General features: G+C 47.0%; 1 protein-coding gene across 6 annotated transcripts in view; it reads right to left on the reverse strand.

The window, feature by feature from the left end:
• The window catches only part of ABCA3 (ATP binding cassette subfamily A member 3), a 49871-nt gene extending 34147 nt beyond the window's left edge, over nt 1-15724 (reverse strand). For 2 of the 6 annotated variants that reach the window (XM_054589438.1, XM_054589433.1), the window contains exons 1-7: nt 15535-15724; nt 6217-6424; nt 4795-5027; nt 3834-3913; nt 3386-3650; nt 2338-2465; nt 1411-1576 (exon numbers count right to left, since the gene is read on the reverse strand). In XM_054589438.1, coding sequence (XP_054445413.1) covers nt 1411-1576; nt 2338-2465; nt 3386-3650; nt 3834-3887 — 613 coding nt within the window. In that variant the 5' untranslated portion in view covers nt 3888-3913; nt 4795-5027; nt 6217-6424; nt 15535-15724. Of the gene's footprint in view, nt 1-1410; nt 1577-2337; nt 2466-3385; nt 3651-3833; nt 3914-4794; nt 5028-6136; nt 6165-6216; nt 6425-6904; nt 6941-6985; nt 7039-15534 lie in introns of those variants that run through there. The other 4 variants (XM_054589435.1, XM_054589434.1, XM_054589436.1 and 1 more) reach the window with 4 other exon arrangements.
• Nucleotides 15725-17173: the final 1449 nt, after the last annotated feature.

The raw sequence follows: 17173 nt of genomic DNA on the forward strand, positions 1-17173 counted from the left end.
TCTGAGGAATGAAGCCATCACTCTGTAACCAGTCATTTCCCATTGCTGAAATCTTTGTGATCATAAGTAAAGCTATAGTGAAAATATTTGTGCATGTGGTTTTCTCCTTCCTTTACTATTCCAGGGTTAAATCCTCATCAGGGAATTGGTGGGTCTAATGTATGGACCTTTGGGGCTGGGCTAGGGGAGAACACAGGGCTACATTTACCAAGCGCCTGCTGGGTGCCAGGTTCCCATCCTCTCCACAGTGCTTGGGGCCTCCATGTTTTTCTAACTGTTTTGTATGAGTCCTTTATATAACAAAAGATATTTACCCTTTGTCATTTGCTGAAAATGTTTTCTCCAGTCTTCTGTTTGCTTTTAATACCAATATTATGTCCTTGAAACCTGTCAGTCTTTTTCTCTGAGAACTTTTGTGCTGCTGTTTCTAAGCTTAGGGAGACTGTGCAACAAGCAGGGGATCTCGCCCAGCTCCTGGGTCTCGGCAACCATTCCCTCCTGCTGTGGATGTGCTTTCTCCTTATCTGCAGGGTCGGTGGCCTGTCCAGAACCTCATTCTGGGGCCTCTTGCACCTCACCTTGCCTTACTCATCTTAATTCCTTTCCTGGATTTAAACTCTTGCCCTGGAACATCAGCTTGGTGACAGGCCCTGACACTAACCCGTCCATAAATACTGGCTGCACACATACTGCCTTCTTCCTACATCCTGCCTGCCTGGTTCTCCATTTAAGGACATTCCTGGGTCTTTTCATCAAAACCTCTAACAAGCTTTGCCTCCCGCAGACCTGGGGAATCCTCTGTTCTCTGCAACACTCTGGATGTTATGGAACCTGCACTTGGGTCTCAGCCTGAAGGTGACGTCTAGTCTTGTTACCTCTTGGCTATCTAGCTTGTTCCAAGATGTGGCCATGTTTTAGAGGAGTCAAACATGCAAACTGCCTGCTAAAGTCACATGGAACAGACCAATACACACACTGATGGGGGATAACAACCCGAGATTCAACTTCTACAAACGTTCCACTGATTCAATTAAAACACAGATCAATTACACAACCACAGAGTTTTAAACACACATAAAACTGTCTATAGAGGCAGCAAGGAAGAGAAGGAAAATGTAAAACCAAGCCAAAAATATTCAATGCACACTGAAGTTTCCTAAAAACTGAAATATGTATGTTTCATTCAAGAGTACGTGTCTTCTGAGAAATAGGAAGAGAGCTCTGTGGTTTTCAAAGATTATTTTAGCTTTACAGAAGACAGTTTTACTGGCTGTTTTTTCTTCTGCTACAAAGAAGATAAAATATTACTAAAGAAGTATTTCTGCAGAGAAATGCAAGGTGGTTTTCCCCAGGTGATTATCACCAGGCAGCACCTTGGGCGCGTAATGAAACCTGAAAGGTGCATCTCACCGGGTTCCCCGCCATCAGGGGATGTGGGTTCCCTCGGTCCTGGACTTGGAAAAAGTGGAAAAAGGGAAGTGGTGTGCCATCCCTCCGTCTCTTTCAAGAAAAAGGAGCCTGCCTGGGTCCACATGTAATTTCTTCGCGTGTAACTGAACCGTAAGTGGTATTTCACCTGTGGAAACGAAGAGAAAACCAATTGTTCCAAGGGATCCAGACCAGAACAAACAGCGGTATCAAATGAGAGAGGTAAGGGAACTCTGTTATTCTGTGAACTCACCGCTCTTGCAGCCCACCCCACCCCCGTCACTGTCCACGTGGTCTCTGAATGCCAGAGTGAGTGGCCCTGCCTAAGGGGCAGGGCCGGGGGGGAGCAGGGAGCCCCACAGGAGCACGCTGGGTGTTCCTGGCCACTCCTCTCTTGCCATCTACCCACAGGAACTCTACCTGTGAGTGGAGGGCCCTCAAAATAATGCTAGAGGGATTTGATGGTTTCCCAGTCTTAATGCCATCAAGCAAGCAAAAAACTTTTTTTGGTGGGGGGGGGGGTTTGTTTTAAATATATAACTGAAATGCTAATGCCACATCATATTTCAGTCTCAAGTATCTGCTACTTTCTTATCTATCCTATTTGACTCTATCCAAAGAGTCCTGGAAACCAGCAACACCTTTTATGAAATGAGAGGACATTAAGGGGCCTACAGTGACAGTTCCTAAGCTGCTTTCTTCAGGCAGGTAAGGTTTCTAAATTGCTCTGGCCCAAAGCGCTAAAACATACCCAGGACTCCCTCAGTGGGGACCAAGACGGCAATACCGGACGCAAAGGGAAAGTGAGATATTTACTCCCACGTCAGCAGAGTGCTCTTGTAGGCTGAATTAATTAGGAGGAGGGAAAAGGTGGAGGAAGGACCTGGTTTTGTGGGGCTCAGCCCTTACCGCCAGGGGCAGGGGGTCCTTGCTGTGGTTGAAGGTGTGCTCGAACACCACCGCAGCCAGCACATTGGAGGAGCGGTTGTCATACTTGATGTAGTCCTCAAAGTCCTTCTCCGAGGGAAAGCTGCGAACTATGAAGAGCATTGGAGTTGAGTTGCCTAGTTAGCTGTCCCACGTGAAAAATCTGGACAGTTCATTTATTTGCATATACAAGACTGAAAACTTACAAGTTTCTCTAGGGTTGTGAAAACCTTTTCTAAGACTCGAGGAGGTTTTTATTTTTGTCAGAGAGGCAGACTGCTGTGAAGATGAGCAGAACCTCATAATCACAGCCGGCCCCTGGTTTCCGGTGAGACTGGAAGGAGGGCTGGCAGCAACGCCAAGGCCATAACCCTCCTCCATGTGGGCGGCCACCCTGCACTGGGTTCTACTGCCAGGGTTAGCTTCTTTTACAGCCATAGTGGTGTGCCTTAAAAATTTTAGTAGACACCAACATATAGCTTGTTAAATGATTCTCTGTCACCCAGACCCCATTTCATATAAAGGGTTTTACTGTGATCACTCAGTGAGGGACCAAGTATCTTCCCATGTTTGCTACACTGAATTAAAGTAAGCCATAGGATGTATATGCCAAAATCAAGAGAAAAAAAAAGAAATAATACTTTTTATCCTGACAGCAAGGAGCTAGAAGAGGATGTTTACCAGGGAGTCCCTCAACAGACTTTCTAATGACCCTTTTTCAGACCTGTCCTCCCAAATCCACATCCCAGAAAAGGCTCTTGGCACTGTGCTCTCAAGCTGCATCTTGCCCTTGTAATTAAAGAGCTTTCTTGAAGTATGTGGCCACCTATTCCCACTGTGGGTAACTGGGTACTGCTCAAGCTGTCACATGTCACTTCATTTGGCCCTCACAACTCTGGTCCCCACTTTAAAATAAGACATGACACAGATTGGGGTCTTTGCCCTGGTGACACAGCCAACGAGAGGAGATGCTAGGTCTGGAGAATGGCCTGGAGCCCCACAGAGGGAAGAATCTCACAGGACGCCTCACCTCTCAAGTTGATCGCCAGCGCCCTCTTGGCCGTCTCTGTGATGGTCTTCACGGCATCGCTCCGGGACGGGATGTAAGCAAGCTCCCAGGCACCTCCTGGAGGAGGGAAGGTGAAGAACAGAGGCAGCTCCCGGATTGACTGGCTGGGGTATACGGTGGCCTTGGGTACATTCTCCGACTGGATCTTCAAACGAAGCCAAATCAGGATCCCAGAAAACAGCAAGGGCAGGAGGAGTTCCAAGACCGTCACCAGGACCTTCCGCTTCTGGAAGAGGAATGAAACCACATGCTGATGGATCGAGAGGCACTGGAGTGGGCTCACAGAGCCCTCTCCCCTGGGGATACCCTCTCCTTCAAGCTTCATTCACGCCCTGAGCCCCAGCCCCCCAAGGCGCCCACACAGCGGGCACACACTTCTTCCTGCCATGCCCCCGAGAGTGCGACACACCTGCAAAGTGTAGTTCTTCCAGAGCAGGAGTCCCAGCTGCCTGAGCACTGCCATCTTCTCACTGGGAGGGACCCTCGACACTAGTTACAGACCAAAACCAAAAAGTTAGGATGTGCCCGAAAACGTGCTCTGTGATTAGGAGAGCACAGGGGAAAGTGGGGAAGATTCTGTTGTGGGACACATGCCCTCCTCTGCTTGTTTCTTCTCACTTTCTTTTGTGCTACCTTAACTCAGAACAGCACACGTGAAAGGGAGGTAACAGTTCTATTCCTTCTGTTAAAAAAAGTACATTCTTTTAGGAAACTGACCTTGTTTCTTCCTGAAACTTATGATCAACAACAAGCTTTTATAGGAAACATGACTGCTAGAGTGGTATTTATCATTTGATAATGCTATTCACATGTTCACTTAGTTCATATGAACGTCCTACTTCTTAGCAAAATATTCAGGTTGATGGAATTCCTCTCCCTTGCTGGCTTTACTCTCAACCAGCACAGAACCAGTAAAAAGAAACTCAGCTTAGTGCGCTGCTTTGGGGGTGGGAGGGTTGGTTTCTAAGCTTGGAGAGGCTTCTGGGGGAAGGCAGAGGAGAGGCCTGGGATGGAGGTCCTCACTGGCCTTGTTGACCCAGGAGCAGGACCCATGGGTGGGATGGTGGAGCGTGCTTTCCAGCCTTGAACACTAAGGACTGCTTTTCTCTGCTTTAACTCTGAGCATTGGTATGTGAGCCTCCCCATGAGTGGTCATTTTCCTCCAAAGAAAATCTATCCTGCGTCACTATGAATGTCATATTTAAATCTGGCACATAAACTGGGAAAGTCTGCTGAGAGATTATCAAATGCAAGAGACAGCAGAAACAAGAGTGGAGGCTTAGGAAGGCCTCTCTTAATTTAGGGAAACCCATTTCACTAGATTTCAGGTGTGAGAGGAAGAGACAGCCCAGAGTTCATTAGATGCTTACCTGCTAGAGAAGGAGGTGGTCTGAATTAGCTCAGGAAGACCCCAAAATGTCCGGAACATGGAGGCACCACGTTCCGGAAGCTGCAGGCATGGAGGCTGATGTGTGGACCAGGCTGCTCAGACCCAAGATGGGCAGCAAGGGTGGAAGGGCGGGGGTGCCCAGGGAGCTCCTGGTCACCGTCCACGCGCCGAGGATGCAGGTGGAGTGACAGGGATCCTTCACAGCTCACAGTCCTTTAAGTGGGGAGAAACCTCTGTGACTCTCAGGAGAAGAGTTCTAAGTTCAACGAATTGGCTTCACGTTTAGGCTGATACCAACATAATGCTATCTATTAAGTGGGTTAAAAATCACACAGAAGACTCAGACAAACAGCTAGTCAACCATCTATTTGTGAATACAAGCTAACACTACTGCCCAAAGGACCTGCCTTGAGATCCAGTTCACGCAGACTGAGAGCTTATTTCTTTTTTAAAATGGCTAGTTTCACTTTTGGCGTCAGCCAGTTGAAAATAATTTCCATTAAAGCACCTTTTTAAAATTAAGCTGCCTTTTTTTTTTCTTTCTTTTTTTTTTTTAAACAGAAGTTGTGTTCAGCCCTGGCTGGCGTAGCTCAATGGATTGAGCACTGGCCTGTAAACTGAAATGTTGCTGGTTCGATTCCCAGTCAGGGCACAGGCCTAGGGGGTTGCAGGCCAGGGCCCGATTTGAGGATGTGCAAGAGACAACCAATCTATGTTTCTCTCCCTCTCTTTTTCCCTTCCTTTCCCTCTCTCCAAAAATAAATTAAAAGTTTTTTAAAAATCTTAAAAAAAAATTGTGTTCATATCTGTGAATAATAGTTACTCAAAACTTATGCTGTAAACGGTAGTCAATAAATATTCGTAGATAACACAACTACAAGAAGTTACTTATTAATTAATTTAAAATATGGCTTTCAGTTAACCACATGGTTAAAATGTGAAGAAATTAAAGCTAAAATATGGTATAAAGTGCTATTAAGTGGCAATGTAATAAATTATCCCAAATCTTTTAAAATTAGCAAGGTGGAACTGTCTTAAAAATCAGCTGTAGATAGGTAATACGAAAGCAGTGACTTAAATGATACCCGCGGAGGCCCGTGGTTTATGCAAGGTTTCTATAAGGGAGTTGGGCTAAGAGGGGAAGACAGGGCCTCCAGCAGGGGCCAATCATTTCCCTGTCATCTGGCCTGGCCAAGATGAACTTTCTTCCTCTTTCTCATGACAGGAATGTAAAAAGAGGTCACAGTTCACAGAGGTCTTCTGGTCAGAGAAGTTTATGACTTCCTTTTATGGAAAAATCTGTGCTAGGAAGGACACATCACCATGCTTAATCCCCTCTTCAGGCCTCGGGAGAAGGAGGGTGGTGGAGGAGCAGAAAGACCAGCGGTATCTGGGAACTGACCTGAGTCCTGGGAGAGGCTCCTGGCTGCAGTCTTCCGCCCGGGCTACTGGAGGACTGACCGAAAGGAGGCAGCCCTGCGCAGAGGGCTCTGGGGTGGGGCTGGCACGGTGACCTTGGAGATCAGGAGCACTAATGCCTCTTGGGACATCAGGAGGGGCCCAGGGCTCGCTGGCATGACTCTCTGGCACCTTTAGGCAAATGGAGGGCGCTAAAGCATAATTTGGAAAATAATCATGAAATGGCCCTCACCAAGTTAGAAGACCAAAGAGCAAAATGGATTGCAAGTATGTTACTTACAACAAAACATCCCATAACAAAGAAATGGATTTAGGAAAAGAGACCAGACCACAGGGGTGGCTCTTTGTTCTCTCCTGCTACATTAAAAGATAAAAAGCTTTTATATTATGTATACTTTTATACTTATACAGCCTCCTAATCCAGCTCTGGCTTCTGATATCATCACCCTTTTATAGACAAAGAAACCAGGAAGGAAAATTTGGCCCAGGATCACAGAGCAAAAAAGCCAAAGAGCCAGGATCTAAACCTCCCAGGCTGTGTTTTTAACCACTACACTGCTACATCCTTGTGTATCCTAAAAGCAGTAAATATCTTTATAAAATTTGTATATATTGCTCCCAGAACATAACATTAGAAATAAAAAAAAAAAAAAATCTCTCGACCAGACCACCTTAGTATGTTATTTACTTCTGTCTTCCCATAGCACCCAGTTTGTTGCTTTGTACATGGAGGTCTTCATCCCAAGTCTCACCTGCACTTGTGTCTGTTCTGTTTGAGTCAAAAAGAATTTAAAGGAGGAGATTCCTGAAATTACAAAATCGGGAAGGCTTTCTGGTTACAAAAGCAAATGTACACGAGAAAAGGAAGCTAAAGTTCCTTAAAACACTTGACCCTGGTAGCACCGAGAGTCCCCAGAAGTGGGTATGGCCTTGATCCAGAACTACCCAAGCAGCTTCTACTCTAAGGCAAACACTTGGCCACTTGCAAAGCCTCCACCTCCGCCCCACAAGAGCATGTCTGAGAACTTCCCTCTGCAGAGGCTCACTTCACTCTTCTAGGGACAGAGCCGAGAAGGGAAGGGAAAGCTTTTTTTACCCCCCTACTAAAAGGCTTGTTTACTTACTGTTAAAATATTAAATATTACACAAATTGTTGAGTATATTTCAATATTTGCTTTTTAGGTAAGCAACTGAATTGGTCCAGAGTGAGTGCATACTAAGGGCTGTTAATTTCTGAGAAGTCTCTTGATGGCACATAGAATTCCTCTAAAAATGCTTTTTCCCAGAGACAGACTCATAGATAGAGAACAGATGACAGCTAGTGGTGGGGGGTGGTCCGGGGGCAGAGGGACAGCAAAAAGGAGAGAGGACCCCTGGACACGGACACCAGTGTGGGGATTGCTGGGGGCAGGGGAGTGTAAGGGGACTAAATGGTAATGGAAAAAATACACAATAAAGATAAAATTTAAAAAGTAAAAACGGTTATTCCTATAGTTTCCATTAGTTTAAGAGCTATGGGCCATGACAGTTCACGAGCACCCACAGTTGTTCAGGGGCCCGCTGCTCAGCAGCAAGCACTCTTTAGTGCATGTTGAGGTGTTCAGACACCTCCACTTTTTAAACATGTGGGTTTTTAAATTATAGGCTTAAACGTGTCCTCCAATTTCTATATGCCTCCCCCCCACCCCCGCCGAAAGAGTTTTATTTCTGCATATATAGAACAGAATGGTGTTAATGCTTCTAGAGAGCTCACTGCTGAGCGGACCTCAAGACCAGTGAGCAGAAGTGGACAAGACACACAGCTCATTATGTCACATATTCCTGTCATATCCCAGACTCAGTACATCTCCTTTCATGGAATCCGAGGTCTGCACAGGCCTGGAAGGAGGCATGGGTGAGAAGGAACGGGTCTCAATAAAGCCGCAGACGTACCTGCTGATATCAGGCAGAGAACAGACAACCACGGTGGTTGTCTATGGTGCTGGCCAGGACTCGGCACCTTTCCAGAGGACCGAGGTGCTGAGGTGAGGACCTATCTCAGCTAGGAAAGCACTTCCTTGTCAACATGGGGAGTCCGCAACAGTGAGCAGTATTAAAGGTCTACGTGGGTACACAATGAAGAAGGCATGACAGGTACTTAATTTTTGCTGGTAGAATCTGTGGCCTTTCAGGATACACAAAACGAAAAAGCATGTATCTATTCAACAAACATTTGGCAAGTGCTCACTGTGTGATGGGCAATTATACTGGGTACTAAGGATTTGGAAATAAAAATCCCAGTGTTCTTAATTCGAGGAGTTCACAGTCTGTGAATGCTTGCATGCACTATAATTGCTAAAATTGAAGCCAAATAAAAGCATCATGAGATTCTGGAGAAGACCAAATTTGGGGTGGTGGGTAATATGTAAGAGAACTCTGGGAAGACTCCTCAGAGGAGGTTACATGAGAGACTGGTCTCAAGTTTCTTGTTAGTTGGGGTGGGAGTGTATTATAAGATTGCAGGGAAGTGAAAGAGGGTGTGTGGGGAACAGCAAGTAGTTTGGAGTGGTGGGGAGGGAGCACCAGGGAATGAAGCAGAAAGGGAAGCCAACAAGGGCTTGGATGCTGTGCCAAGAAGTTAGCCGGGGTAGGGCATGGAGGGAGAGGGAGCCCAAATGTGCAGTAATGCCGCTCAAGGGTGTTTTGTTTTGCTTAATCTTTTACCCACTACAGGGACCTTTCTCTGGAGGTAGAGTGTACAGTAAATATGTGAAAATGTTTAATTCAATGGATTCTGTAGATGAAATGTCCAAATACCAATAAACACTGTAAAAAACTAGCAGGCACATTTAGAGAGCATGGTCCCCGCCAACGAATCCCATTGTTGATCTCCAAGTAGGGTTAGCAAGATGATCTGCTAGAGTAATGGAACAATGAGATATTTTACTTATATGTATTTTTCTTTAAAAATGAGAAAAAATTGACTTTACTAATATTTAAAGGCAATTAAATGGGTGGACCCTGGCACCCTTGTTGGCCTGTGTGTCAGCAGTCATGGCATCCTGACAGAGGAGGACAGGTTTCGTGACATTGGGGTGATGGCAGACCCTTGCCCACTAGTTTACTTTAAGCCTCTCAGACATGTTGGAGTTTACCTGTTTCAAGATATTATGGTTGTAGTCAATTAAAAACAAAAGCAAAATCAAGACACTCAAACAGCTACAGTAACACAATATTTTGTAGTGACTCAGGAATAACTGTGAAGATCTTTTGTGACACAAAGGTTCACTGGTTATCTTGTGATTAAGAACTTAAGGAGGGCCTTGGCTGATGTGGCTCAGTGGGTTGAGTGCTGGCCTATAAAACAAAGGGTTGCTGGTTGGATTCCTGGTCAGGGCACATGCCTGTGTTGTGGGCCAGGTCCCAGGTGGGGGGTGCGCAAGAGGCAACTCTGCACTGATGTTTCTCTCCCTCTCTTTCTCCCTCCCTTCCCCCTCTCTAAAAATAAGTAATATCTTTATTTAAAAAAAAAAAAACTTAAGGAAGACTTCTGATCAAGATGGCGGCATAGGCAGACATGGCTTGCCTCGTCATACAACCACATCAAAATTACAACTAAAATATATAACAACCATCATTCAGAACCATCAGAAATCAAGTTGAATGGAAGTCTGACAACTACAGAATTAAAGAAACCATATCCACCCAGACTAGCAGGAGGGGCACAGACGTGGAATGGTCTGGTCCCAAACCCATGTTTGGAGAATAAAAATTTGGGAGGGACATCTTGGGAGTGAGGAGTCCCAGACCCATATCAGGCCCCCCAGCCTAGGATTCCAGTGCCAGGAAGATAAGTCCCCACAACTTCTGGCTTCAAAAACCAGTGGGGATTGAGTCAGTGGAAGAAACTGCTGGAGCCCCAAGCAGTTCCTCTTAAAGAACCCACACATGGACTCATCTACTCAGACTCACTCCCTCTGAATTCCAGCACCAGGGGAGCAGCTTGAAAGGCACCAGGGGTATACAGGGAGAAACTGAAGTGTCTGGCATCAGGGTGAGCAGAGGCCATTGTCCCTCTACTAAACCCCTCCCCAACAGAACAGGTAGGCTGGTGCCATATCTGAGACTCCATCAACCTGGCTAACACTGTTTGATCCACCTTGGAGATCCCCAGAGACTCTGCCCCACCCAACTTAAGGTCCCACCCAAGCTACTTTTTCATATGAATGGCTGGTCTTGGCTTATACGTCATAACTTCCTAAATCCTATCAAACAAGCAACAGCTGGCTTCCTTGAGCCCCAATCCCAGCACTAGCAGCAGCCAGATTAGAGTCACGGTTTGGCTTCTCCTGGGAATCTCCAAACCCAGTGCAAGTGGCAGCTGTCTCAAGTTGCTTTATAGTTCAGGCAGGGTGCCCTGGGCAAAACACGGGTGAGGGCTGACATTGGCCTGCACCACCCAGGGAAATCCCCAAGGCCAACTTACCCAGTGGTTAGCTACAGACACTTTAGAGCACTACCACCCTGCCCCTGCACAGCTGATCCTCCTTGGAAGGTGGAGGTTGATAGTCAGTAGTCACAGCCAATCCTTGCAGCTGACTGGTCTGGGTAAATCCCTTCCATTGACCTGCCAACAGCAACCAAGGCTCAACTACAAGAGGAGGGTGTACTCTGCCCGCAAAAAGAGCACACCTCAAGTACCCCATTTGCGTGATAGGGGAGGCTGTGCCAGCCGACTCTATAGGACATCCACTACATTAGGCCATACTGCCAAGAGACAGAGTCAAAGCAGCTCTACATAATACATACAAACAAACACAAGGAGGCTGTCAAAACGAGGAGACAAAGAAACATGGCCCAAAATGAAAGAACAGATCAAAACTCCAGAAGAAAGCTAAATGAAATGGAGATAAGCAATCTATCAGATGCAGAGTTCAAAACATTGGTTATAAGGATGCCCAAGGAACTTAGTGAGGACCTCAACAACATAAAAAAGATCCAGTCGGAAACAGAGGTTACACTAATTGAAATAAAGAACAATTTACAGGGAACCAACAGTAGAGTGGATGAAGCAGAAAATTAAATCAATGATTTGGAACACAAGGAAGAAAAAACAACCAATCAGAACAACAAGTAGAAAAAAGAATCCAAAAAGAAAAAAAAATGAGGATAGTATAAGCAGCCTCTGAGACAACTTCAAGAGGTCCAACATTTGCATCAGAGGGGTGCCAGTAGGAGACGAGAAAGAGCAAGAAATTGGAAATCTATCTGAAAAAAACAGTGAAAGAAAACTACCCTAAGTTAGTGAAGGAAATAAACATGCAAGTACAGGAAGCACACGGAGTCCCAAACAAGATGGATGCAAGGAGGTCCATTCCAAGACACATGATAATTAAAATGTCAAAGGTTAAAGATAAAGAGAGAATCTTAAAAGCAGCAAGAGACAAGAAGTTAGTTACCAGGTGGTTGCTAGATGGAAGGGAGGTGTGGGAGAATGAATGAAGAGGTGAGGGAATTAAGAAGTACAGATAGGTAGTTACAGAATAGCCATGAGGATGTAAAGTATAGTAGAGGAAAGGGAGTAGCCAATGAAGTTATAAGCATGACCCATGGACATGAACAACGGTGAGGGGATTGCCTGAGGGAGTGGGGGTTGCTGGGTGGATGGGGGTAAAGGGGAAAAGTCAGGACAACTGTAATAGCATAACTAATAAAATATAATTAAAAACAAAAAAAAGAACTTAAGGAGGAAATTCACATTTTCTTTCAGGAAAAGTTTCAAATCTGGAGATCTTTTTCTTTTTTCAAGGGCAGATGACTGCAGTAGTGTGTCAGCTAGCTTATTTCTTTTAAGCCAACATACTCAGATAGGTCTCTTCAAGGAAAACGTGACAATTTGTGAGAGTTAGGTGCATTTAAAAATCTGTGCCAAGAACAGAGCATTTATGAAAATGGATGTTTGATGATGTTTATACAATTGTGTGATTGTGTTGCAAAGGATGCTACAAGAGAAGCATCTACACAAACACCTACACCTGCATACAAAAAGCTTTGGGAACCAGATTTCCAGCTTCCCTGATAGCCCATGGACATTCATCAGCCCAAATTCAAGAGCCCTTGCATGATTGATGAGTGGGATTAAAAAACAAGTACCAGACTCATAGCACAGTCTCTGTGACTTCATGAGGCATTTACCTGTAAATGCCACATACCACAAGAACCAGGAGCTGAAATAAACAGGACACAGGAATAGTTCTTCAAATGCTGGGACATATATAATATTTCATCATTTTATAAATGAGATGTAGATTCAATCACATGCTTTCTTCTAAAAACAGCATATGTTGGTATGATAGATTTTGTACCATTACTACATTGACAAAATTTAATCGTGTTCACTTTTCCTGTCATTCCTATAAAAGCTCTCTGTTTGTGTATACAGGATGGGGTAAAAGAGTGGTTTATAGTTGTGAGTATGTGAAACACAGAGTTTATTCTTGTATTATTATTTATTAATTATTACATTTTATTTTCCATATGAACAACCAGAAACCTACTTTTGCCCCACTCTGCATTTCTATGTCCATAATATTCAGGACATTAGTATATGGCCATAGTTTATAAGTAAATATAATATATGGGATGCATGCTCAAATTCTTTTACATAGGAAGGTACACAAGAAAAAGTTTTTAGACGACTTATTTACACAAGTGGTCCTGGCCTGGATGCGGTGGGAAGAAATCCATAAGGTCCAGTCGTTGTCCTAGAGCAACCCCTCCGTGCCGCCCCAGGCTGGGTTTGAGGCTGTAGTCGTTTGCATTAAGAGGCTTAGATAGAGACCTAGTGTGCTAGTCTCACACTCAACACCACCAGCAGCTCTGTTCAGGGTTGGCGACGTCCATCTCCTCAGAATTACATGGCTCTGAGTTTACACTAAAGCTCCTGGTGGCAGTTGATAGGGTATGTTTTTGCCAAAGATGCAGCCTGAAGAAGGTTATTGGAAGAGAGTTCTACAAAATCTGTTTCTCTGTCTGCTTTTCTAAACTCTGCTGTGGCTGCAGTCCTATTCCCAGTCCTGCTAGCCCATCTGCCTCTCGAGGTATAGAAAATGAGGTAACGGCGCAACTGAGAAGCTCCAGGGAGAGGTAACCATAGGTCTCCGGTAAGAAACAAGGCAGCAAACTCATTACGCAGCTCCTGCAAAGGTTCCTACCTGCCTGTTGACTCCAAATCTCTCCAAATATGCAAATAACTCTGTGCCATTCATACACTGCCCCCAAGTTCCCCAGGACGGGATTGACACACTTTATACTTTTCCTTGTCTGGGCCTTCTGTGGATTTGCCTGTTTTAGGATATCGCCCACCATATCTGTCTCCACTTTCTGGAATCCTGTACTTTCTCAGCCCAGTCCTAGCATCTCTGTGAAACAGCCACTGATAACACTGGTTTAGGGGTCCTTCATTTTGGCTGCACAGCAGAATCTTCCGAGGGTGCTTTAAGACAGAAACTGACCTCTGAGGCCCACCCCTGGAGATTCTGGGCTTGGCTCTGGGCATGAGACTCTTTCTCAAGTGAGTCTAATGTGCTGCCATAGTTGAGACCTTCTTTTCTTGATGAAAGCCATTCCTCCTCCACCTCTGGACACCTTCAGCATCTTTTCTTAGTCTATCTTATGTCACAGTTATTTGTGAATAAATCACCTCTTTAACTCCACCCTAAAGTCCCCAAGAGCAGGAACCATGTCCAGTGAGTCTATCAATTATTCACAGAGCCTTGCCCATCATTCTCCCTAGGGTTCTAGAATGCTTTCCCCCTCAACAGACTCAAAAGCAGAGAGTCTACTGCTGTCTTAGAAAGCAGGTCTGGAGAAGAAACTGTTAACTAGGGAGTATTGCCTGGGTCTTCCCAGGTGATACTAAGTCAAAGCAGGTTCCTCTGAGACTCCCTGGCACATACACCATGGAAGGCTAGCATCTTTATAAAAAACCCCAAAAAACAAAATAACAAATAAACTTGAGATACTCTCTCATTCTAAAAGGTTGTCTCTTCAGAAGGGTGGTAGATCACCTTAGAAAGGGAATGATGCCATCCTGATTTCCAGATTTAATAACTGATCAATTAAAAAGATTTTTTTCTAAGAAGTTAAAGAAAGGTGGGGAGAGATCCTCAGGACATCTATTTTTACCTATTTTCCCTTCCTCTTATATTTCCCATGATGCAAACTTCCTAAGAAAAACAGCTTTCATCTTTTTCAGTTTACAAAAGGCAGCATCAAAATGTACCGAATCAAATGATATAGTTGCTCAGGAGAAAAGAGCATAATTCTTTCACTTGCACCTTGCCTGGCTCTCCACTCTGTTACTGGGTCTCAGCCACTCATTCAACAGCTGTTTCTAAGTGCCTGCCATGGGCCAGGCACTGTCTATGTGCTGGGAGTGCAAGGCCTGACAAGATCCAATTTGTGCCTTCAGGGAGCTCACAGTTTAGGAGGCAAAGGGGGCAAACCAACAGAAATGATCCTATAAGGCAATACCTTTAATTAAACCAGGTCCAAGAAAGTGAGGAGAGGGCATGCATTCATGCACCAAAAAAGCACCAAATTATACCTGCCCTAAGCTCTCCTGCAGGAGACGGGACCTGCCCTCAATAAGGGTATAGTGTACTCTGTGAGAACAGACACCCGTGTAAACACAAATTCATACCAAATCCAGACTGACCATGGACACCAGAGATTGTATTTAGGGTTGTTGCAGGCCCTTCTGCCTAGACCAGGAGTTCCCTTCCTGCTGTCTCCCACCCCTGGGCCTCTATTGGACCCCCATTCTGGGACTGAGAGGTTGGGAGCAAGGTAAACTCCAGCATGGGGAAGGATCCCCATCCACCCTGGAATTCTGAACCGAGAGTGAGCCAGCAGCATCCTTGGAGGCCCTGCTGTGGCTCCCCAGCCTGGGACGCAGAAGGTGCTCAGAGTGCCTGCTGGATAGACAAATGCCTGCGGGTCTTATCTCGGCTCGGCACAAAGGATTCCACAGTAATTCCACCTCCTGGAAGGTTTTAAGTTTCTTGAGGGCGGCTGGGTTCAGGGACCTCAGGGCATGGGGACACGCCCAGAGGCTCGAATGACCGAATGACAGAGAAGCCTTAGTCAGGGAGGCCTCTCCCGATGCACCTGCTGGGCCCGCACAGCTGGGCGCGGGCGGAGCGGGTACGGTGCTGGTTGGCTGGGCTACGGGGTAGGGCGGCTGGGGCTGGGGGCGGCCGGGGCGGTAAAGGGCCCAGCAGCCGTGCGCGGGCATGCGGTGGGTCCCGACTGCACTCACCGACTCTCGGCACCGGGGTGGGGGTGGCCGGCGCGCTGCCCTCTTGCGGGGTCCACTCCTACAGCTCCGGGCTCCGTTCCCGCCTCACGGAGGCCGCCTGTGCTGATGGATGCTAGGCCGCCGCCACGGCGGGGAGGGGGTGCCTGCGTCTGGTGACAGGCGAACACACCTGGCCGCTGAGAGTCCTGCAGGGGGCGCGCAGCCCGACTCGCGCATGCGTTGTGGGCGGTCCCTGCGGGTGTACCCCCCCTACCCCAGGACGCTCCCAACCCCGCTCGCGCCTGCGCAGTGCCCAGCGCGCGGGGCCTAGGCTGTAGGAGGCGCTCGGCACCCGGGGCAGAGAGGGTTGGGACACAGCAGAATTATATTGCCAGTGAGGCTGGGAAGCTACTGACGCAGTTCTCCGCGGAATCTCGACCTTCGCTGGCCTCCTTCCATTTCCTCTCCAGCACTGTCTCATGCTAGGTGCGGTACCTCGTCTCCTCACAGAGAGGATGCGGGCCTCACTCACCCCTGGTGGTCAGCCTGTCTCTTGTGTCGGCCCTGGGAGGACGAGGAACTATCTGGAAAATGGCCGTAGGGGTGGGCAGGAAGGCTGGGCATATCAGGATGTGACCACAGTAACCAGGCGCAGTTCAAAAGAGAGGAATACCCCGGTGGTCCTGAGATCAGGTCGGAGTCACTTCAGGCAGGAGAGTCACAGGTTATGGTCGGGGCCACCTCGGACCGGAGGGTTCCAAGGCCAGGTTTGAGGAGGGTCCCGAAGCTGGATTGGGGTCACCTTGGGCAGAAGGATCAAGGGTCTGGCGGGGCCAAAGGGTGGCAACGTCGGCTCAGAGTTCCTTGGGAATGATAGGGTCCAGAGGCAGGGACAGGGGCAGGGATTACCTGTGCGGGAAGGGGTCGCTGGACAGGGGCAAGGTCCCCTGCGGCTGAGAGGGTTCCAAGGCCTGGTTGAGCTCATCTGGGGCTGGAGGGTCTTGTGGCATGGGTGGGGTCGGGTAAGAGTAGTCTGGGCTGGAGTGTAGACGGCGCGGGGCCAACAGTCTCCGCGGCCTGGCCCACTAGAGTCTCAGTCTCAAGCAACTCGAGGACACTGAAGATCCTCCAGCGGCCGGAGGCACACCCTCAGGAGGGCCACTCGGCCAGTCTCTGGTGGTTCCTCTGCCCTTTCAGGGCCTCGGCAGGCCGGCCAGCACCTGTGGCGCCGCCTGCTGATGAGCCTGGCTCCTGGCTCGGCTTCCAGCACTCCTCCTGGATTAGCGTGCAACTGATTGGAGTAAAAGCAACGACCCAAGTCAGGAGGTTTATTCTCCTGCCACCTGAAGACTCCTTATGGATTAGTGCTTGGGCGTCTCAATGCCCCATTTGATTTTCTTCATAGCACCTTTTATTATCGGAAGTGGTAATCATGTATTTGTTTGCTTTTCTAACCTCTGTCTCCCTCACCAGAAAGTGGTCTTAGTGAGGAAAGGCATTTTGTTTAGTTTAGGGCTGCATCCCAGGGTGCTAGAATGCCTAGCACAGAGGAGGCACTTGCTAAATATATGTTGGATGAAAAAGTCACAAAAACCTGGTTTTAAATCTTAACCTGACCCCTTAACAGGTAGTATGTCATTTTACTTTTCTGAACTTCAAT

Source organism: Pteronotus mesoamericanus, unplaced genomic scaffold, assembly GCF_021234165.1.
Source record: "Pteronotus mesoamericanus isolate MK-2021 breed Mesoamerican mustached bat unplaced genomic scaffold, CSHL_Meso_final scaffold_167, whole genome shotgun sequence".
Lineage (NCBI taxonomy): Eukaryota > Metazoa > Chordata > Mammalia > Chiroptera > Mormoopidae > Pteronotus > Pteronotus mesoamericanus.